The sequence below is a fragment of the Rhamphochromis longiceps genome, linkage group LG10 (assembly GCF_057381845.1).
Source record: "Rhamphochromis longiceps isolate RC_006_pf linkage group LG10, R_longiceps_female_GT1.1, whole genome shotgun sequence".
Lineage (NCBI taxonomy): Eukaryota > Metazoa > Chordata > Actinopteri > Cichliformes > Cichlidae > Rhamphochromis > Rhamphochromis longiceps.
The window spans coordinates 29787097-29810238 of NC_140566.1; the positions used below are offsets into that span (position 1 = coordinate 29787097).

Genomic DNA, 23142 nt, shown 5'->3' on the forward strand with positions numbered 1-23142 from the left:
AACAAACAAACAAACCGCAAAAAAAACCCCTGGAATTAAATAATAATAGAAATCGTCACATCTGAAGATCTGAATCTGGTAAGTGTTTCGCTTTTTTTGCTTGAAAACTAAATTTGTTAATAAATTTGTTGCCAGATTTCGCTGTCAGGTGGCTGATGGATATTTTCAGGTCTAAATGTGTCCTCTGATGTCCCCTATAACCTGATTTCTACCACTGACCTGGTTTCTGCCACATGTGTCAAAGCACAGAGTGATGCAGAGAGCACAGGGTGACTAACTGGACATCAACCAGCAATAAAACCTTCAATAAAACCTGATTTTTGATTCAAAACCTGCAATCTTTATTATCAGGTATTTGCATGTTCTTCTTTATTTGCTGGTATGTTGTGCATTAAAAAAAATTAAAAATTGGACTAAGAAAATAAAGTAGTACAATTATGTACTGCTATGATGGTCCTGGTGTTTATAGCCTTTAATTGCCAATTTAATTGTTGTTCGTATAATTATTTTATCCTTAATACTGTGATATATTTGTTGTCTAGTTCCTCTTTTATTTGTTGGTTTTGTCATACTTTAATGTTAGATATTTGTCTATCGGTTAATTTTATTTTGAAGGCTCTTTTTCTTGTCTCATATTGTCTTTATGTCCTGCTTTTATTTCTTTCCCTCCTTTATCGATATCCTGGTTTTTCCTAAATGGTTTGCATTAACCTGCTAGGACCTGGCGTCCACATATGCGGACATCACATTTTGGGTTGTCTAGACCAAAATACAAAGTTTTGCTCTACAAGGGCCTGATATGCACCTACGAGGACATTATACTACCACTGTTCTATCAAAATTTAAAACAAATGTCCTCATATGTGGATGTAATTTTTTTCAGAAACAAAAATCAGGTTTAAAAACAAAAACACAAACAAAAACAAAACAAAACAAAAAAACAAAGGTAATTCTTTGTTTTTACATTCATGAGCCCCTAATCAGCCAAAATAGAAAAGAGACATTAAAAACGCACGCCATGAAAGAGTTCGGGTCTTAGGAGGTTAAGAATGGGAAGAAGTGGAGTCACCAGTGAACTGATGGACAGATGAGGCTGATGTTATTCTAATTAACTCTAACTTTAAACTTTTCAAGATTTAAAATGTTCAATTTGAAAGTGACCAAGCTGAATAATTTCATTTTCATTTTTTGATCACTATATTGTCATGCTCTGTAGTACGCCATGGCTGATAGGCCTAAAGTAGCAGAATAAAGCAGATTTATTCACAAAATCCTTGTCTCGTCTTTAAAAAACTCCCAAAAAGAAACAAAACTAAATCTGATTAATAATAATAAATAAAACTGAAGGTACTTTGGAGCAAATTGTGTATTATAAGACATTAATATCATTTTAGTAATAAAATAGTATTTTTGAATGATGTGCATCAGGGTTTTCTATGCTTTGTTCATTTTATTTCTTTCTTTTAACTTTTAAGTTTTTTGCGGACTTAAAATAAACCCCTACACTTCTGTGAAGTACTTTGTTAAGAAATGTACGGTGTAAATAAAGTTTATTTTATTATTGCTATTTGACTGGATAAAAGTGAAGACAGTAAGGGATTATTTTAATCATTATAATCATAAAATAGCATAGGTTTTGATTTTATTCTAACTTGCCACTTGCCGTCACTGTATTAAAATGTTTTGCTGTTAGAGATGCAGCATTGACTGCTGCAGAAGTCTTCACTTTTAGAGTCTCTGCACAAAATATTTGAAATAGAAGATGTAAAAGCAGAAAGAAACTGAAGCATGGAGGCAACGTTTAAAGAAATATTCCTGTATGAAATATAACTGGGTCATAATTGACCCCCAGTTGGTGATTTGAGTTGCTAGAGCAGCTTGGTCACGTGAGGGTTAAAAATGGGTCATAAACACTGTATTTAATTTATTATTTTCACAGTGATTTTCTCAGTGGGTCAGAAGAGTTTGATACACAGGCGCATGAATTTGTGACAGTGAGGGGTTAAATCACAAAAACAGCTGTTAAAGCGGATGTTTATACTCCTGCAGAGTACCCTCCATTAACAGTCACCGTCATGTGACTGGTGGATTTTTGGGTTTATTACATTTCCTCCCGCTGTGTCTTCCCCCCACTGCGACTTGTGAGAGGTTCTCCATCTGGCGTGGACACCGTGAAACAAACAGAGCCCCGGTCCCCAAGAATACGTTGGCCTTTCTGACAATAAACAACAGCTGCTACAGGCAGAGTGCTTTTAATTTCATCCGGAGTGAGCAAACTATACGTGACATTTTAGTTTAATGTTCATACTGAGCAGCACACGTCCAGAAACCAAAGTCAGGACAGGAAGAAGAGCCACGACTTTGACTAACACGCAAGTCAAACATCACGTATGAGTGCATACTTATCTACAATAAAGCCTGGCATCTTTCCTGGTGTTCCCAGCTTCTTAGCCGTTGAACACTAACAACGGGTGATTTCTAACCACATGAACAGCCTCCATGGCCACAGTTATATAAAATCAAGCACCTAGCCTTACAGATTGCTTCTACAAACATTTGTGAAAGAATGGTTCGCTCTCAGGAGCTCAGTGAATTCAAGCGTGCTATTGTGCTAGGATGCTACCTGTGCGACAAGTCCAGTCATAAAATGTATTCGCTAGTGAATATTCCACAGTCACATGTTAGTGGTTTTATAACAAAGTCAAAGCGATTGGAAATGACAGCAACTCAGCCACGAGGTGGTAGGCCATGTAAAAGTCGGAGGATCAGTGGATGCTCAGGCACATAGCGCACAGAGGTCGCCGACTTTGTGCAGAGCCGTTATCTACAGACCTCCAAACTTCACGAGGCCTTCAGATTAGCTCAAAAACTGAACGTAGAGAGATTCATGGAATGTGTTTCCATGGACGAGCAGCTGCTTCCAAGCCTTACATCGGCAAGAGCAATCCAAAGCATCAGAAGCAGTGGTGTAAAGCACATCGCAACTGGACTCTAGAGCAGCGGAGACGCGTTCTCTGGAAAGACAAATCGTACTTCTGTCTGGCAGTCTGATGCACGAGTCTGGGTTTGACGGTTGGGTTTCAGGAGTTGGGCCTGGAACCTTAGATCCAATGAATAGAACTCATGCGTCCAACTTAGTGGGAACAATTTGAGGATGGCCGCTTACTCTTCCCACCTGACTGTGCAGCAATGCACAAACCAAGGTCCACAAAGACATGGTTGAGGAAGTTTGGTGTGGAACACCTTGACTGGCCTGCACAGAGTCCTGACCTCAACCCAACAGAACACCTCTAGGACAAATTAGAGGGAAGACTGTGAGCCAGGCCTTCTAGTCCAACATCAGTGTCTGATCTTACAAATATTCTCAAACACACTCCAAAACCTTGCACAAAGCCTTTCCAGAAGAGTTGAAGCCATCATAGTTGCAGTTGGTCGACATCATAGACGTGCAAAGGCAGACAAGGCTTGTATACATTTTTATGTGAATTTTGTTTAGTCTTCTTTAGAGCACCTGTCGGACCCCCAACATAGCTGAGCCAGCGCTTCTCCCTTTCTTGCTCTTACTTTTCTCAGGTGCGACTAACTTGCTGCCGTTTGTTTTATATGAAAGTGACAATCACGTATTCTTAATGGTCTCAGCCCAGTAGTTTGCACCTTCACGAAGGTGCCCCTTGTTTGTGGCACACATTTCAATCCAACATCTGTACCTGTGACAGGAATTATGGTTTGTTTTTTAAGTACAGATGGTGTGGTAAGACATGGAAACCTACAAACATTTGCCACTAGTAGTCATTGGGCCAATGATAAGGGTTAGCTGGAATTCAAATCCTACGAATTTGCTCACTTTTCTCCTTTTTCCTGTCTAAAATGTTTGCCACACTGAGTTTTAGTTTAATGTAATAACCTTGGTGCCACATCTCCTTATAGAATGCACAGTTTTTGGTTGTTATCATGTATTAGTCTTTATAACAGCACAATACTGCTTAGGTAATTTTTATTTCTCATTTGTTTTAGTAAAAAATAATAACCTTGGTCTGTATGACAAAGACTAAACATGACAAGAACCAATGTTTCCCTCTGGGCTTTTGTCTGACAGCTTTTACACTTTGCCAGCAGGCCTTTAGGAAAATGGAGCTGTGAACTAGCATTGTCAACTTGAAAGAAAAATCCCAAACCAGTGTGCGCTGTGTTCCCTCAGCTCAGCAAGTAAAACAAGGTTAGCTCGGAGGCTGACAGGTGATTTAATCTATGCGAGCGTGGAAGCCAAACACACGTTTGGGTTTTGTTTCCTTCATCAGATATCCATCTTCATGTCGGTACCTGACGAGGAATCTTCCCTATATGGAAGAATGTTTGACTTAAGGCGACAAAATAAGAAGATGATGCTGTGCAGAGTCTTCGAGGGCTGGGATCCGTTTGTCATGGTGGCCAAGAAAAAAAAAAGCTTTGAGAAGTTTTAAGGCCACAGAGAGACTAGTGTGAATTAATCTGAGAGATGATGTTGGGAAACAGCTGTATCTGATGTCAGCTCTCCTGACGAACGACCATGAAAATCAAGATGGCTTCCCACTGAACCGACCGCTCTGTGAGGGCTTAATCTGAAATGAGATCCACACAGATAGCCGTGGAGACATAAAACAGCTTCATGTGTATGGATTCGAGCCCAGTAAACTGTACAACTTTTATTAAATGCCGACTTGAATATTTTTACAAATTCTTTCATGTGTCGCCAAATAGTTTAAAATCCCGTCAGCTGAAGCTGTTCTGAGGCTGTTTGTAAAGCAGCAGACCGGGATGTTTACCAATGTGTCTGCTCTCAGGTGTGCTTTCTCATTCAGTGAGGCTGCTTGGTTTGTGCTGGGTGTTGCTTAATCAATCAGCGAGCAGCCGATCCAATGACTGAGTCGTGCTGGTATTGATTGCAGCCACACGAGATGGGGGAGGGAGGCGTGCTGGGCGGATCAATCTGAGCCGGGTGCAGACGTGTGGGTTTGAAGGTGGGGATGAGACTCCCTCAGAGTCCTGATTGAGGCCAGAGGAGCGTGCAGGATTTAAACAGGACCGCTGTGTTATCGTGGCACGTTGTGTATGTGCTGCACACCGCCATGACAAAGATAAATGTCAAAACATCGCTGCTGATGCTTTATTTCAGCAAAGGCCTTCCTCCAGACTACTTATAAGTGTTTTATGTTTACACAGAGCACACTTTGGATACTCCAAGCACTCATAGTTTATACAGGATTGTGCAAATGTTTAGGTGCTACAAGTAAAGTAAGATCTTTAAAAGAAAAGACCAATACCAGTCATATAATCAAAGATTTGGTCATTAATTTCACACTAAGTGAAGGGGAAAGGAAAAACAAGCCTCCAACTAAACAGCAACCAGAAGAGCTAGAAAACCTTTTTTTTTAAAAATCAGTTTGACTCTGTTTGGTGAAATAAGATGAGAATCCAAATACACTGCTCAAAAAAATTAAGGAACACTTGGAAAACATCACGTCGCAATTAAAAAAATAAAAATCACGCTGATATCTACACTGATACGTACTCGATAATGTATTAGGAAGGAAAGGATGCCATATTGTTTGATGGAAATGAAACATGATTAAAAAGTGTTCCTTTAAGTTTCTTTGAGCAGTGCATATGAAGTTGTTGAAAAGCCTTCCACACTAACAGGAGCCAGCTGATGTGTTTTGGGCATGTCGTACCAAGAGGAAACCCGGGGTAAACCCGGGCTAAACTGGAGAGATTATGTCTCTTGGCTGGTTTGGGAATACCTCCGAAGTGCTGGAGGAAGAGGTCTGGGCCTTTCTGCTGGGACTGCTGCCCACACAGCCCAGACCCAGATATGAATCAGAAAATGCACGCATGGCTGGTTTTATGGTGTATTACTGTATTAGAATAAATTTCTATAATGCATGAGATTATCACTGGTATACCAGTGCAGCTGGTAACTCATACCTCAAACTAATCCTTATTTACCTCATACTGTACTTTGATGCAGCTTCTCACTCTTTACCATACTATATTATTCTACGTATTCAAGCTATATCCTCCATCTAAAATGAGCCACTTTAGCTCTCTTTTCCTCTGCCTCTATGTAAACTGTCTGCCGATTGTCCAGCTATTTCTTCCCCATTCGAATTGTGTGCGTAAAGCAGAAAAAGCCTGTCAGTTTAATTCCAGTTGGGCTTTAAAAAATGACCGATGTGCTGTTGATAAACACTGCCTGTGAAAAATCCTCCACTAATCCACGATGAGCCGGCCAGGCAGGCGAGAGAAGTACGACTCCAAAAATCTACCCAGCACATGCACGGCACTGTCCACTGTTTAGTAATCATCTTAAATTGGACAGTCATGAAGATGGGATGAGCTGAACGTGCTCACTGGGCTGTGGATATTTGTCATGCCAGTGGATGATGGGAATTACACAGTACAGGCCTACATGCAGGTATTATTTACTACAGTGATGAGCTCATCCTGATCATCCATTCACAGCCTGGTTTATTCCTGCAGAACAAATCAAAGGGACTGGCTAAATTATATTCTAGTGCAGCGGTCCCCAACCCCCGGGCCTCAGACCGTTACTGGTCCGTGAGTCGTTTGGTACCGGGCCGCGAGAGTTTAGGCTCAGGTGTGAAATGTATAGTTTTCAGCATTATTTTGTTATCGTTTTTATCGTTAACTCTGTTTTCCTGGGTCTTTTCACGTGTGTTATGAATAAATTTTCTTTTTTTTGGTACCGGTACTAGTTTTATTTTGATGTATTTATCCGCGACACCTTAAAGGCCGGTCCGTGAAAATATTGACGGGCATAAACCGGTCCGTGGCGCAAATAAGGTTGGGGATCGCTGTTCTAGTGGACAGTCAATTACAGACAGTTGTGGCTGTGGAGTGTCCTGAGCTGCTGTGATCAGACTGTCCAAAATCATTGTTGTCAGTCTCATTTCTGTGGCTCATGCAGGCGTGTGTGGTTTGTTTGGATGTGGCGAATCTTTTAAACTAAAGTTTTTACTTACAAATATTTATCAAGTTTAATTTACAAGACAGCCCATTTCTCCTTTTAAAGTCAACAGGCAGCTGTTTGGGATCACCCCACCAACACAGAGGGAATTTAGAGTTATTTGGAAACTATTTACATTTTAGTGAGTCATAGGATTTGGCCACGCACAGTAAGGAATTAAGTAGGAAGGAGCATCAACTTTTTGGCAATTAAGGAGATTGATCCCTTATGTTTGGAACAGACGTACACTCACTGGTCACTTCATTAGGTATATCTCTTCATTGCTCATGCAAATATCTAATCAGCCAATAACATGGCGACCTGCTCAAGTTTAAACTGAACATCAGAAAGGTTATTGGTGATTGGCTGATTTACTGGGACTTTCTGTGCAGGGAAAGGCAACATGAACTCATAAACACTTGAGTAACTGCATCTCTGAATGCACAACATGTCAAAACTTGCAGATGGGTTACAGCAGCAGAAGACCACACGAGTGCCACTGCTGTCAGTGAAGAACAGAAAGCTGATGCTGCAGTTCACACAGGCTCACTAGAACTGGAGGAGACAGAACACTGGGGATATTTTATTGACACACGTTCTGCCCTTCAGTATCAGTTGACCATTGTTTAAAAACCACAGCCTACTCGAGTACTACTGCTGAACACGTCCAACCTTTTAACCACAGTGTTCCCATCTTCGATGGCTGCTTCCAGCAGGATAGCATGCCATGTGATAAAGCTCAGATCATCTCACATTGGTTTCTTAACATCATAATTAGTTGTCTGTACTCAAATGGACTCCACAGTCACAAGAGCTCAATCCAATAGAGCACCTCTGGGATGTAGGGGAACAGGAGATTCACATCATGGATGTGCAGCTGACAAATCTGTACGATGCTATCGTGTCCATGTGGACCAAAATCTGAGAAATGTTACCAGCACCTTGTTGAATCTAAGGCTACGTTCACACTGCAGGTCTTGATGCTCAATTCCGATTTTTTGATCAAATCCGATTTTTTTTGTCTGCTTGTTCACACTACAAATAAAATGTGACAGCAAACGCGCTCTAGTGTGAACGCTCAAAGCGGCCCGCGTGCGCAAAAGAAGACGTCACACACAGCGCGCTCTGTTTAGACCCAGACCAAACAATATTGTTTGACTAATGGCCGTTAATATAAAGACTTCGGACTTTACGTTTCCCAATTTTTGCTTTAAGTCATTTTGTTATTTACATAATAATGTAAATAACCTAATAATGATCCTTATTGCTGTTGTAGAGGAGCGGTGCTTCAAAGGATAGCTGCAGATTTCTGTCAGAATCTGCAGATTATACAGTACAAATAAAATGTTCATGTTTCTCCAACATTGTCTTCCCAACAGTTTCACTGATATCTACACTGGATGGCCAGGAAGCGTTCGTGATGTCTTCTCCGGCGCTGATAATTGGCGTCTGTCTCGTGTCAGTGACGTAAAAGACGGATTTAATGCGACATGACCGTTCAAACAGCAGTCGCTTTCTAAAACATCGGATATGTATCGGATTCAGTACCACATACGAAAGTGACCCAGATCGGATTTGAAAATATCGGATTTGTGCCGTTCACACTGTCATACCATGATCAGATATGGGTCGCATAGGGTCAAAAAAAAAAATCGGATTTAATGCGCTTTCGCCTGCAGTGTGAACGTAGCCTTAATTAAGGCAATTCTGAAGACAACACGTTACTATCACATGCTTCTTTTCCACTAGCAGTGTTTGAGTTTTGGATGTTTTCCATTACAATTTAGTGCCTGTCACTACCCGATCCGTACCGGAAACCCGATCGGTACCCCGCATGCGCAAATCTTACGTCACTTCCTCTCTTTGCGACATTCAATATATTTGAATGATGCGGTTAGCGCCCAGTTAGCTCCTAGCATTTCTCAACAGCTCTGCCTCCTTTTCGACTGCCCGGGACATTTAAACAATGGATAATCCGTATACAAAGAAATTCATGCTTTTCTCCTCAACAGAGAGCGTCCCCCGATTGAGCAACAGCGCCGTAAAATAAGAAGAATGGCGCCTAATTACAGAGTTAATAATGCAGACTTTGTAATATCTCACGTGTAGATTCATCAGCCAGATGAAGTGTTTACTGACAATTGACAGTGATAGCGCACATCATCATCACTATTCCAACAATCCTCTCCTCACAGACAAGCATAAACACACTCGACTATCGCTAAATCAGATTTAACACACGTTTGTAATGACGATAAATCAGTTTATAATAGGGTTTATTCGCTCGGTCAGCAGGTGGCGGTATCCTCGTACACTGGGGAGTAAACTGCCATTAAACGAACAGAAGAAGAAGAAAACATCTGCACATGCGCGGTACGGATCGGGTAGACCCGATTTGTACGGTCAGACTTTACACATGCGCAGTAAGGATCGGAGAGTCCTGATCCGTAACTTTCTTTTTATTTTTCGTTTGTGTCTACATTGTACTGAAATGCTTCATTATTGCAAACATTTTAAGATATACTTGTTATTCTTAACATCTTAACAGATACTCTGACCCATAACTATCGTAAAACGCTACGACCGGAAGTAGAAACCTTTCGCGCATGCGGGGTACCGATCGGGTTTCCGGTACGGATCGGGTAGTGACAGTGCCACCTCGATGTGGGTGGCCCAAAAGTCCTGTGATGTAATTTTTATGCGACACAAACAACACGACAAGGGTTGACATTGAGGTGATTGGAAAAGATGCTAAAGGTGTACCCAGTAAAGTGGCCAGTGATCATACATGATAGGTTTAGGTGTATATTTGTGATGGACTGAGGTGAGACAGACCTGTACGTCTCCTGCAGACATGTCTTAATCCTTAACTTAAAAAAAAAATCTCTGCAAATCTCCAGAAAGGGATTGAGACAACGCCTGTTTTGCAGTGGCATGGACTGCATATTCTAGTCTATGACAGTCAGGTTAGGATAAACAAGAGGGTCGGGAGAAAAGTCTGGAAAGATAAAAACATTTTCTGTCTTTCCTTAATCGCTTTCTGAAGCCTCACATTAATCTTCACATTGATCTATGTTGAGCTAAATTCTGTCTTTTCTCATCTAGGATATTGTGCTTCTTCCCTCCTTTCTGCCTGCAGCTAAATGGATTTGAGCCCTGTCTTCAGAATTCAATGGTGCAAGGACACTTGGTAGCTATTGCAGAAAAAGGGCAATTAACAGAGAGGCAGCAGTTTGAATGCAGTGCTGACTAAACACGTGTACGTGGGGGCATCGCTGCTGAGGCTGCTTTGGTGAAGTGGGTAGAGCTCACTGTATGTACAGCATGCCTCGTGGCTTTCGAGATCAGACTGTACAGAAGAGGGTGGGCTGTCAGCTAGACTAAAGGCTTTTGAGAGGCAGCCGCAAGAGTGCTGCCAACGTGATGAAAGACTGTTTGATTCTCTGCAAGAACAAGAGAAACCAGCTCAGTTTTCACAGCTTTTGCGCGTCTGTGTGTTTTTACCTCTGAATGCTCCTCTGCACGTGCCACCTCTTCCTGCAGGAGGTTCTGCGCCGTCTGCAGGCTGTGCTTCTGCACATGAGCCTCTGCAACGACAAAGAGAAACAACATGGATGCATGAAGATTACTTTAAAGGGAGCTGGAAAAGAAGAAAAAAAAAGATCCAGAAACCAAGAAACCACAGTAGAGAAAATTATTTTCCAAATCACAAAGAGCCTTTAGGGTATGTGCTGACGAGGAGACGCTGGTGATGGGGTGGGCGTTTTCTGGCTAGTAAAAAGGGGAAACAGGGGCTGTAAATATTCTACTTTGAGCTATTTTGGGAAACCGGTTGCAGTTTGGTTTGACCACGAGGTCAGGCTGATCCGGGGGCTCATTCTTGCCAGTCTCTCATTTTCTCATTTGCATTTACTATTGACAAGTACATAAATGATTTAAGTCTCTGTCAATATGATAAAAACAAATGCAGGAAACTCTTAAATAAAAAGACGAAGACAGCAGCTCACAGAATCGTAAGAACTGCATCACAAATAAATGCAAATGCCACCAAAGGATTTAAACCGGCTCACATCAGCATCGCATCTAAGCGAGTAAGCGGCGACGTGATGGCTGACAAGATTATGTTTCGACATTTTAACGTGTCAGCAAACTGTCAGAGGCTGATGAATGCTCAACACTCCTTTAATGTTAAAAATCTAATAATAACGCTCTAATTTAATGGTTTGACATCTGGAAAAATCTCAACAATGACGAAGTCAGATGATCGGACAGGTTGTAGGCCTAAATCACTAATATGGACTTCAAGGTGAAGGCGAGTGTCTAATGAACCACAGTGGTGCCACGCTCACGTCGTGCACCCGTTTGAAAGGCAGAGATGGGAAAAGATTACCATGTTTACAACCTTAAAAATGAAAGGAGACAGTGCTGTGATGACACAGCAGCACTGCGCAACAGTCATGCGAGTGAAACTATCACGAACACCAGACTGGTGGGTGGAAGGATGACGTCTGCTTCCTTTTTTCGGACAGAGAGCAAAGAGAGACAAGTTGCTCCTCAAGGGAAAGATTCATTATGCTCGCTGTTCTTCTGTACGGGTTAGGGTCACCTCTGCTGGCACTAGCCATCGGTTTGGTATTGTTCTGGGGGTTTGTCGACCACTTGGATTTTTGTAACCTGGCACATACTGCCACGGTTCTGGGTCGGTTCGACCCAGCATTCTGTGTTTATTATATTTTTGGTTTATTCTTGAATGATCGTTTTGTTACCTTTGTGATTTGTTGGTTATTATTTGAATTCCATGTTTCTGTTTATTCACGTTTAAGGATTTGTTCTTCGGTTGTGTCTCACGTTTAGTTTAGTTAAGGTTCCATGTGTTATATTCTGTCTGTCTCTCAGTGTCGAGTCTGCGTCTTTGTGTAGTGATTTCTTGTTTCCTGTTTTATTGTGAAGGTCTGCGTCTCATGTGAGTGTGTTCAGTTTACCTCCCTTGTCTTGTCTCGTTAATTACTCCCAGCTGTGTCCCCCACCTGTGTGTAATCTACCTGTGTTTCTCTGAGTGTATTTAAGTCGTGTCTTCTGTCATTATAGTCGCTGGTTCGTCTGTGTGTTCTCCGTCGTCATTCTCCGCCGCTCATCCGCCTTCATGTTCATGTCCTGGTTTGTGTTCACTAGTTTAGTTGTTCTCAGTTTAGATAGCCTTCTGTTCCATTTGCCCATTTTTACTTTCTGTTTAATAAACCACCCTCACACCTTTACAAGTGCCTGCGTTCGGATCCTCCTTTATTTCTTCCACGCGGCTCATCTCACTCGCCGTGACACATTGTGCTGCTGCCGCTGAATATACAAAAGGTATGGTTGGTTCAGTTTTTGCTGCCATTTTAAATCATCTATCAGCACAGAAGCTCTGATATTTAGATTTAAAGATTATACAGCGGGAAACGTTGCAACAGTTTGAAAACTCCATAATTCATAATCCAGTGCTGGTATAAATGGTACACAGCTGTGGTGACGTCGCCGTTGACTTCCAAAGACCAGCATGGTGGTTATACTGGAGCCAGTAGTCTGCATATATTCAAGACCAAATGTACAACTGTTACATTTGGTTGGCATTACCAGTTTTTTTTTTTGTGCACATAAAAAACGAATAACAAAGTTATAAAGTTTAACAAAGTGATTAAAAACCAGCGGTGCTTTTTCTGCATTTCCATTTTGGTGTTTTCACCTCACATCAAGTCAGAGGCGGCTCTGAGAGGCTCTCAGAGGCGGCTACCCAACTAATGGGCAAACATCTTGTGACCAACAAGCTACTTGCCAACCAGCACACCCCCAGGATTCTTCCTTTCTGATTAAAGACTAAGAAACTCATGAAGAAAGCTTTTCCCACTGACAGCAGTCTTTTTCCATCCAGATGACTGGTTCCTTGGTGGCCATTGAAAAATAAATAAATAAATAAAATAAAAATGCAGCTTTACAGCGCTGTTTATGACTTGAACAAATGCCATGCTTGTCCACATTACAAACAGGAAACCAGAGAATCAGTACATCATCACAATCACCTTAAACGTTTCTCAGTTTGGAGTTCATAAAGCAGCATCTATTGCTTTGCTGAACTCCCCCCAAAGACTCCTTCACTCATTTCTTCTCTCTGTCCCAAAGGTTGACACTAAATCTGAAAAAACAGCTGCAGAATGAAATAAAACTGAAGGAACTGATCTCAATGAATTTTAGGTGATTTTAAGTGACTTGGATGTAGTTACTCCAGGCTTTTAATGTTTTGCATGAATATTATCACTGTTGTTTCTGGAATAAAAGTCGTGATTAAAAATGAATAACTTAGTAAGCAACACTGAAGGTCATAAATTTGATAGTTGCTGTATTTCATTTTTACTGCCTGTACTTAAGTGGTGTATAGATTTGAATGTGGACATACATCCTACTAATTTATAATATTTATGACTGTACTACTGTCTTTGTTGACCAGGACACTCTTGTAAAACATTCAAGTCTTTTTTCTTGGTTAACAAGAAAACCTACTCATAAATCTCTCAGTGCCCCCGTTTCTCTTTTAATGTCTCTTGTGTTATTGAAGGGCTACACAGTTGTGTGGTTTGTTTGCCTTGAGCTTCCAAAAACTACAACATATTCTGCACAGTGTTGTCCATAAAATCTTCTTATTTCCTCCAGTTTCCAACTTTTGGCTGGCAAAGCTCACATTTTCCTTCTGTGATGGACACTTATGAGCTAAAGTTACTCAGAGGTTAAAAGGAAATGTGCATGCAGACGCTTTAAAACCAGCTACTGGTTACTGATTGTAGTTTGTGCCAAATGATTCCCCCTGCCTCTGAACAGCAGGGGTTGTGACACAGACGGAGGTAATTCAGGAATTTGGGAGTGTAGCTGCCAAAATCTGCATAAAACGACACTCCTCGCAGTCAAAACTGAACACACAGAACTGATACACTTATTTTTAGATTTGGCGCGACTCTCACTTGCCAGAGGATGTCATTATCTTTGAAGCCGATTGTGAATAAAACTCCTTAAATCTCCTGGAAATCAAAGAAAAAAACGAGAGGCTCATAACTGTAGCACTTGCCTCAGAATAATCATTTCTCTTTGGCATCAAAGCCATTTGCATGTCTATGAGCCTAGTGTAAACAAGGACTGCAAACAGCTAATCTGCCGCACTTCTAACGGTGCCAATTTGCCCAAATGAAAACAAAATGAGGTTCAGATCGCATCCCACAGACAAACTCCTCGTTTTATTTGAAGATGCCTTTAGTAATAAACACAAAAATGTCTAAAAACTCTCAAATTAGAGGTTTCCATTTGAGTTTTGATTTAATATAATTTGATTATGTAATTAAAAAAGAGAAAGTATCCCTAATGGTACACCCAACTGCCGGCCATCATCACAAACTGGTACAGCGTGCAAACATAAATATGCATGTAGTGCCGCTCTCGCAGCATGTGTTCACCTCCTGGGGATCACAGTCGGTCGTCACTGCGAACAAACTGACCCAGCTGACTGCAAAGTGTCTTGTCCCTCCGAGAGACGATATGACAGCCACGCTAATCCCCCCCCCACACAAGTCAGACCGGGTTCAGTCGAAACCAAGGGGCAAATAAAGGTCACAGTAATAACTCTGAGCCCCTCGGGAAAATCCTACCCCCCATCTAGTTGTATTGGGGGGGGGAGGGAGTAGTAGACAATGCGTTCAAGGCAGTCGCTTCCCCTTCGCTTGCTCTTACTGAATGTCAGCACCCAAGCAGTGAAGTCAGTCACGCATCTTTAAATGCGATAATCATCGTTACTGGGATTCTGATATGAAAAGCTTCATCAGAGCTAAGCTGGCACTATTAGCTGATTCCAGGTCTAAACACTCCTTGAGTTCCCAAAAGCAAACACATGGTGAGGCACTTCTGATGGTTAGAAATAGTCCAAATGGGCACAGAGAGATGCCATCATATGGCAGGAAGACGACGCCGGAAACTTCAGGCCAAGAGGACGTCTGAGCCAATCGACAATGAGGTTAGTCAGTAACTGTTTTTCGGCATGTTTTTGGATTATTCACAGTGAAAAGGTCCAGATTCTAAACCTAGTTGGCCCGAGAGCAACTATTTTCTTTTTAGGCTGAAGATGTCCTACTGAAGTATGAAGTACGCTTGAGTCTTAAACTGTTTGAACATCACCGGAGATACTTGGACCTGAAAACGGGGTCTTTACTCCATCGCTTAACAGACGGATACTACTGTCACCTCCCCATTAATAATCTATCACGCCACGCTACGTTCTAGTGCTCGCAAACATCCGCTCAGGTGTAGTGAAAAGCAGGCATGGCCCTGCAGCTGACCCCACGCTGCAGATGCTGGGAGATGGGGGTGCAATGAGAGGTGACAGCCAAGCAAACAAATGCTCTTAGAGCAGCTGTATGTGGCCTACATTCAGGAGCTGATTAGGGCTGAACGATATATCGCATTTGCGATAATATCGCGACATGATCAAGTGCAATTTTCTAACCGCAAAGGCTGCGATTATACTCTGGACATGTCCAAATTCATGGGCTGCATCCTCCTGAGGCCGCATTTGTAGACCGATTACGTCACAGCGACGTGCCGAAGGCTGTCCAAATTACTACCATATCCCAGAATTCATAGCGCGGCCCAGCCAAACTCCAGTTTCCAGCAATGGCGGCCGCTACTAAGTTTTAAAATTACTCATACTAATCTTTCTGGGTCACAAAATAAACTTTTAACATATTGTCAGGCGAGAAAGTAGTTGTGTAAACATCAAATATCTGCTCGGTTTATCAAGATATCCCATATTTGCAAAAGTGCTTCGACGTTTTCAGAGGCGTCTGCTACCCACCAGCTCGACAGCTAGCCGGGACCTCGAGGGTTACTGATGCGGCCGAGAGCGGCACAACTCCCGGCACATCATTTTCAGATCACCGCGGAGTTTCGCTGCTCGGGTTAAACGTAATATATAAGTCACTTAGACAACCTAAAAATGTTATTGTTGGGCTTTTTTCAGTGTTTTGTTTGTTCGTGAGTAAATCGGTTTGGCTGAGATTAAAGTTATTAGATTAGATAAAATAAAACTTTATTAATCCCCCGGGTGGGTTCCTCCTTGGTTTTCACACAGCTGACTAAACGTCAAACAGAAAACTTATTAAACAGAAGTATGAGACAGTCGAGAATTTACGCCAGTGTCTGGTTATATTTTAGATAGCAAGAAGCAGACGGCCGAGTTTATTAAACTCCACCGAGACAGCGGTGACGCTAATCAGAACTAGACCGTCCAATTTCACGCCTTTAAATTTTAAAGGCGTGTTTGTGTGTGTGTTTATACAATTGCTATTATGTTTGCACTTTATGTGTAATGTTACTGACTGCAGAGATCAGTAAGATGTGTGTATTTTTTATTTATTAGTTTTATTTATTTAATATTATTTTTTAATTGAATGACTGTCTAGTAGTTCACAGATGTCGAAAAACTGAGTGTGGTAAAGCCACTGATTTTTTTTATGTATATTTCTGCAATCTGCACATTGTACTGACTTTCATTTTAATGTTTACACCAGGGTTCCTTGTCAGCACTTTATGCTCAGATGTTTGTAAGCTAAAAATAAACTATTGTGTATGTTCAAATATACTGTTGTGATTGAAGAAGTTAAATAAAAATGTCAGTCATCAATTCATGCATCACCTCATGTCATCATAACAGAGGTCTGTCTTCCAGGAAAGAACAGTTTAAAATTAATGTAATATAGTATTGGCCATACTATATGATGTATTGCTTGTCTTTGTTTAATAATACAGAAGACAAAGACCTTAAAAAATAATCGCATCGCAATCGCAATATTGGGGCAAAAAATCGCAATTAGATTATTTTCCATAATCGTTCAGCCCTAGAGCTGATGGGGGGGGCGGGAGTGGACCTGGAGGCTGCTGTCAGCTGTACTAAAGAGTGAATGCTATCGACGATGGAGTCGCACGTCCTGCCTGGGAGCTGATCTGAGACAATGAGGCGCCGAAGCAGTCGCACTGTGACTCTTTTTCCCAAGCCTCCCTTTTTTTTGCCCTCCTGTGGACGCTTCACACTAAAAGCAAACAGAATCCGTCTATCTACTATTCATCTTGTGTGATGCCGCAAACAATTTTCAGTAAAATTAAGTCCCTCCGAAATCGACATCATGCCATCTGTTAGTAGATGTCTCCAAATTTCTTCCAGCTAAAATGGTGATAAGGCAGAGATACGAATCATACCTCTGTCAGTGCACAGCTCAATTATGAAACGCCACTTTGCAGGAATTTCAGTGTCATCTGTGGATGCTGCTTCATCTGAGATAAATCAAACTGCTGAAAGGGACGTTTAGGAGTGCAGGCTGAAAGTGAAAATCATTTTACTCCTACTCCCACTCACAAACCTGAAAGCAATTTAACATGTAAGAGCCCTAGAGGTCAGGCTGGTTAATAGAGGGAAGCGCAGAGGTGAACATCTTCTTCCCAAAGCTAAAAAGAAAAAAAGAAAGGAGCAGTATGTTTAACTCAAAAATGATGTCGTTTTAGCTTCTACTCTTCACTCATAACACCGCGTGATGAGCATTTAGAGGAGTACAACTGAAAGCTGAATTCAGGTTACCGTAACATTTTTTGAGAAGTTACCAAGAACTCCCACGATGTCGCTCTCTGTTTCTCTAGGCCCTAACTCTTTTTTAATGTTTCTATAAAAAGTGGAGTTGAATCATTCACACCCAGCTGCCCATAAACAGCAAGACTGTCCTTAACCGCGCTGTCAGGACAATCTATGGGAAAATCCAAGCTGATGGGCTTTTAAGACCCAGCGTGAAGCAAATGCAGATTGCAAATTTGTATCCATTTGCATCGCCTGGCATGGGTTCACCTCAGTACAGATGCTGTATGTAACCATGTGAATACAGCAGTGTGTATTTGCTGTGACTGCTCTGCTATAGTAACTCTTAATCCTCTGTCTACTTCTCTCATTTCCAGCTCCATATTTTAATTCTTGGATTCTAGTAGATCATGATTCAGAGTTCAAAATAATCCTTGTCTGTCTTATTCCTGGACTTCAGTTCATCCTGTCTGAAACAAGCCGTCTTGTTTGTTTTGGCACAAGAAGCCTGAGGCGCGAGGGGCTGATCCACAGGAAGGAAGCGGAGGTGGAAATACTTAAACGCAGGTGAGTTATGAGGGCGAGGCAGACAATCAAAGGAGGGAGCAGACAAAAGCAGGAAGTAAAAGACTCAAAAGACTTTAAAAATGATCTCCTTGAAGTTATTCGCGGTCCCTTTGATCAATTTAAAAACCCAACCCTCATTTTTAATCACTCTGTGTTTTGATTTCTTTACTTCAACACTGCGACTGTGCTCTACTGAAACTGTTTCTGGAAACGTGAAGCTGCCTTTACCCTTTATACTTCAGCCAATATTTGCAAATTGAATTTCATTTCATTTTTTAATATGTCTGAAGGTGTAATAAGCACTAAATTTTAAAAAAAATTATTTTAACGTTCAGGCTTTGAAAAGGTTCACTTCTTTTATTTTTTTCCTGCATGCTCAGTGGTAGTTCACACTTTGTGCAGCACACTGTGCTCCATCTGGAATTTAATGTTACGTAAATCAAGTTTTGCTTCCTAATTAGACTAAACACAGCAGAAAGTGAGATAAACCTTTAAACTAAACATTTCTTTCTTAGCAGAGTCTCTAGTTGAACCGTAAACACAGTTCAGCAGGTCACCAAAACATTTTAAATCCTCCTCTGGGAACAGGCGAGTGAACAGAGGGCTGGGCTCACAGATGGACGGACCGGCATGACCTCGCTTTGGCGTTTTGCTGTTAAAGGGTCAGTTCACAAAGATTACACTTCCCCTCTTCTTCAAAGGAAGAAATACACATTCAAGGCAATTTTGGTTTCATTTATTAAGGAGATAGAATTTAAATTTTTTTCCTTGGAGTCATTTTCTGTGGTGTCAGGATTAAACTTCCTTCACTTCCACTGTATCGGGGAGGCGACTGAAATCTCAGACAGTCTACTTATAGACAAAAAGGAATAAGCACACTTTTCACTAAGGATAAAACTACTTGGTGATTAAAGTTAAAGAAAATTCATTTTCGCCAATGCTGAGTTGTGATTAAGATTTTAAGATTTCAGATTTCATTTATAACATTAGCCTTTAATTTTCCACGTCTCCTTGTGCATTGCGATATTCTGCAGTGAACCGAGGCTAACAGAGCTAAAGTTGGCAGCTTTATGGCTGCAGAGGCCTTGAGGCAGACACTTCATGGCCCAAGTGAACGAAAGCAACAAAGCTGATGTTGGAATTTGTCTCGTTAACGCCATTATGCATAAAAATGATTGAAAACTACGATTATTACATCAAATAATTTCTGAATATGTGCGGGCAAGATAAATACAAACAAGAGCCTTTAAAATAAGGACTGTTGCTTGAGGGTTAATCGCTAACTGAGGACGCAATCAGTCATTAATTAAAATGCCTAAAAATATCTGATTCCAGTTCTAATTTGTTAATAATTTGTTCTTTTTCCGTTAAGCAAGTTAGACGGTTGGAATTTTAAACTGCAGGCCAGACAAGGGGAGGAAAAAAAAAAAAAGCATTTTTATAGTGAGCTTTGAATCTGGAAAAAATGTTAACGGGCAATTTTAACTGATGTGATTTGGATTTAGTTTGAAAGCTGAACAAGACTGTGTAATAGAGCCATGTCTGCTGCTTGTGGCAAAATGGTCCATTTCAAAATTACTAAATCTAAACAAACATGATATTTAAAATATGTTGTGCAGAAACAAAAAAAGAAAATTGAAAATATCAATGAAATAAAAACATAAAAAAGTTTATCCTCTTATCAATGGGCCAAATCCTGTAAAATAAACTATGGGAAGTTGTAGGAGAGGTGGTTTGATGAATTAATGGTCAAAGATATAAATGACTCCTGGTCGCATGAAGGTTAACATTTAACTGAATCTTCTGTTCTCAGCATCATATTTCATCTCCACACAGTGTCACGTAGAGCAGGGCGATATGGCCAAAAATATTTATCACGATATATATTTGAAAATTTGCGATAACGATATAACCGACGATATAATTGATGCGAGACAAAATACAACTCCACAACATTACTAGCGCAAAAAGACAACCTTCCATTTATTTTCACTTAAACAAGAAGCTGGTTTTTATGTACATTAAAGCTTTATAAAAATGTAACAGTGCAAATGCAAATTCCTTGCTGAAAGTTTAACCAAAAGGCATTTCCAGTAGAAATGGGCTGACATATCCTGAGCATAACCATGTATAATATCCACTGAAGTTAAAAAGAGGTGCTTTGCAACATTAAACTGCAGTGTGCAGTACGCATTTTTCGGACCATAAGGTGCACGGGATTATAAGGCACATTAAGCGAAACAAAGCAGTCAGATAAATCAAACTTTATTAAACTCCTTCTTGCTTCCTCCACTTCTGTACCATTGATTCATTAATGTTGAATTCTCTGGCAGCTGCTCTATTCCCATGTTGCAGTATATTAATGACTAACCTCGTATTGTGGATGGATTATCTCAGTTGTTCTCCTGACTGAAGTTTGGTCCGTTTACAGCATCCTGCCATGCGATTGCATTTGTCTCTAACCATGAAGAACCTTAACGTTAACTTTTATAAGTGGAAAAGTGTTAGTGTTCGTCCTCCAGCTTCACTGTTTATGTTATGCTAACATAGCTGTGTCGCTAGCGATCACGTAGCACATCATTATATACCAGCTAGCCCAACTTCAGTAACCCTACAAACGTCACTGCTGTTTAGTTTCCTGTCTTCATTTATGTTGGAAGTGATAGCAGAGCTGTACGTTTGATTTTTTTCAGAAATCTCTCAGTCAGAACATGCTATATCATGCTTAGGTAACTAGCAAAACTAGCGAGCTAACTTCCGCTAGCTTCCTGCTAACTTCTAACTCCGTTAAATGTAATAACTTTTGTTTTCATGGATGCCTGGAAGTTAAACTTTATAGTTACACCTGGTAAAGCAGCAATGCTGATCGTTTTATTAAAGATGGAAGAATTTAGACAGTTTTTAACGCTCAGTGATGCTGCAGTGTTGTTTGACCTGAAGCATACGGAGTTTAGGACCCAGATTACTCCCAGATTTAAGAGCATCTTAGTCCGACAAATACGACAATAACGACGGCCGCTTGTATGTTCTGCAAAAAAATGTGCTTTGTCGTGTATCTGACGGACAAACACCCAATCAGTTCCACATCACTGAAGTTGCACCATTTTTACAAACCAATTCTGGTTCATCTGTTTCACTCAACAATCGGCCATGTGCGTATGAAAACAAAGGCACTGCGCATGCGCGTTTTACTCCCATTCTATCGCGATATTTCATTTTCCTATCGTTGCCTAACATTATACCGGTATTACCGTGAACGGTATAATATGGCCCAGCCCTAGTGTCACGGCTCCGTCTGCACACGTTTTAAAAAAAATCACCGTTTTATTTATTTATATTCGGTCTGGACTGGTCTGCAGTTCAACAGCCAAAACAAATTACCCAGATCGACTCGACTCGTCAGGCACCGATGCCCCTTAAAGCTCCGACTACACGGACGCCCACGGAGTCGGGGCAGGTTCGCAGTCAGCATTAAAATCCTCTACACTGATCTGAGATGATGTGCAGTCAAAACCAGCATCGTGTTGTTATCGGCCTGATAACACTGATCGATGTGACAGTTACCGTGAAGGCAAAGAAACAAGCTCTCAGCAAACAGCTGATGTCAACATGTTAACAGACCCCGCTGAGGCACCGCCGAGCACTGAGGTACATTAAACAGAGTTAAATCTTTCCCGTAAAGTGGAGGAAGAAGCTGAAATCAGTAGGATTAGAGGATTAGTAAGCTAACTTCAAGTTCGACCTTCAGTATAATGAAGGTGGTTAATTTTTCACTGTGTTATCTTATACTGCAGACCTAACCTGCTAGGAGGACACTTTTAACGAACGCCCGAGGCGAATCAGGAGAGAAGAAGGATAACTGCTGCCCAGGCGAAAACCAGTGATGATCCTTTATGTGTCAGGAGTATGAGAACAGCTGAGATACTGTGTCTCTGTGTCTTTCAAACCCCAACACAAGCTACCACCCCTGGGATCGGGTCCCTCGGTGCAAACAGAGCAATACAGTGTACGCTGTTGAGTGCAAGTAGGACTTCTGTGAATTATAACAACCTCTGGCTAAGCATCAGGCCAGGACTCTATTTACACCCACAGGCTCTTTACAGTCATTGTGTGCACATCCTGGACAGAAATGCTGGTTTGAGTAGGCAGTCAATGTAGGGCTGGGCGATATGACCCAAAATTCATATCTCGATATTTTTTAGCTGGATGGCGATATAAGATATATATCTCGATTTTTTTTTTAAGCCATAAAGTAAGAACAAAAAGAGAGTTCTTAGTCAAAGCTGTGTCCCAGATGTCACACAGGCACTTTTATTAACATACAGCACAGATGTACATGAAAAATTACTCAAAATTAAATTATGAGCATTCATTAAATAATAATGCTCCATAAATAAAAGAAAACAAAGTTGTTTTTGTGCTAAACAAAGAGCTCACAATTGTGCAGTCAAAATGTAAACTAAAAGACGCTGAGCGTAATAACAAAGACAGACAGATTTCACAGCTGCTCTGTTCCCAAGTTTTACTGCGTGACTGACAGCCTGGAGTTTGAAATCCGCTTCATAACCACGTCTCTTACAGGTGCCATTTATGGTCCTTATCCACACACAATACGGTAATATTACGTTGATGCACAGTACGTATCACTCCGCTCCTCGGTAGCCGTAATGCGCCGACAATCTATCAAGCGGTGCAGCTCCGTAGCTTACCAAAGTCGTACTCAAACATTTTTGACAGATTGCTGAACGCCGTGTACCACATAAAATCAGTTCGCGGCCATCAAGCACAACCAGAATTCATACATAAGGCGCGCTATCAACTTTTGAGAGAATGAAAGGATTTTAGGGTTAGCGCTGTTAGCTCGTTAGCATGTTTAGCTCGTTAGCACGTTGACGCCGTCCAGCCCCACGCATGGGGCGATGCGCAGTAACTCGTTAAC

The 23142-nt window shown here is 41.2% G+C and overlaps 1 protein-coding gene across 6 annotated transcripts in view; it reads right to left on the minus strand.

Moving 5' to 3' along the window:
- Nucleotides 1-23142, minus strand: part of vps37d (VPS37D subunit of ESCRT-I) — a 50657-nt gene that overhangs the window by 5886 nt on the left and 21629 nt on the right. For all 6 annotated transcript variants that reach the window (XM_085421260.1, XM_085421264.1, XM_085421261.1 and 3 more), the window contains one exon: nucleotides 10508-10590. In XM_085421260.1, the coding sequence (XP_085277386.1) occupies nucleotides 10508-10590 (83 nt within the window). The remainder of the gene's footprint in view (nucleotides 1-10507; nucleotides 10591-23142) is intronic.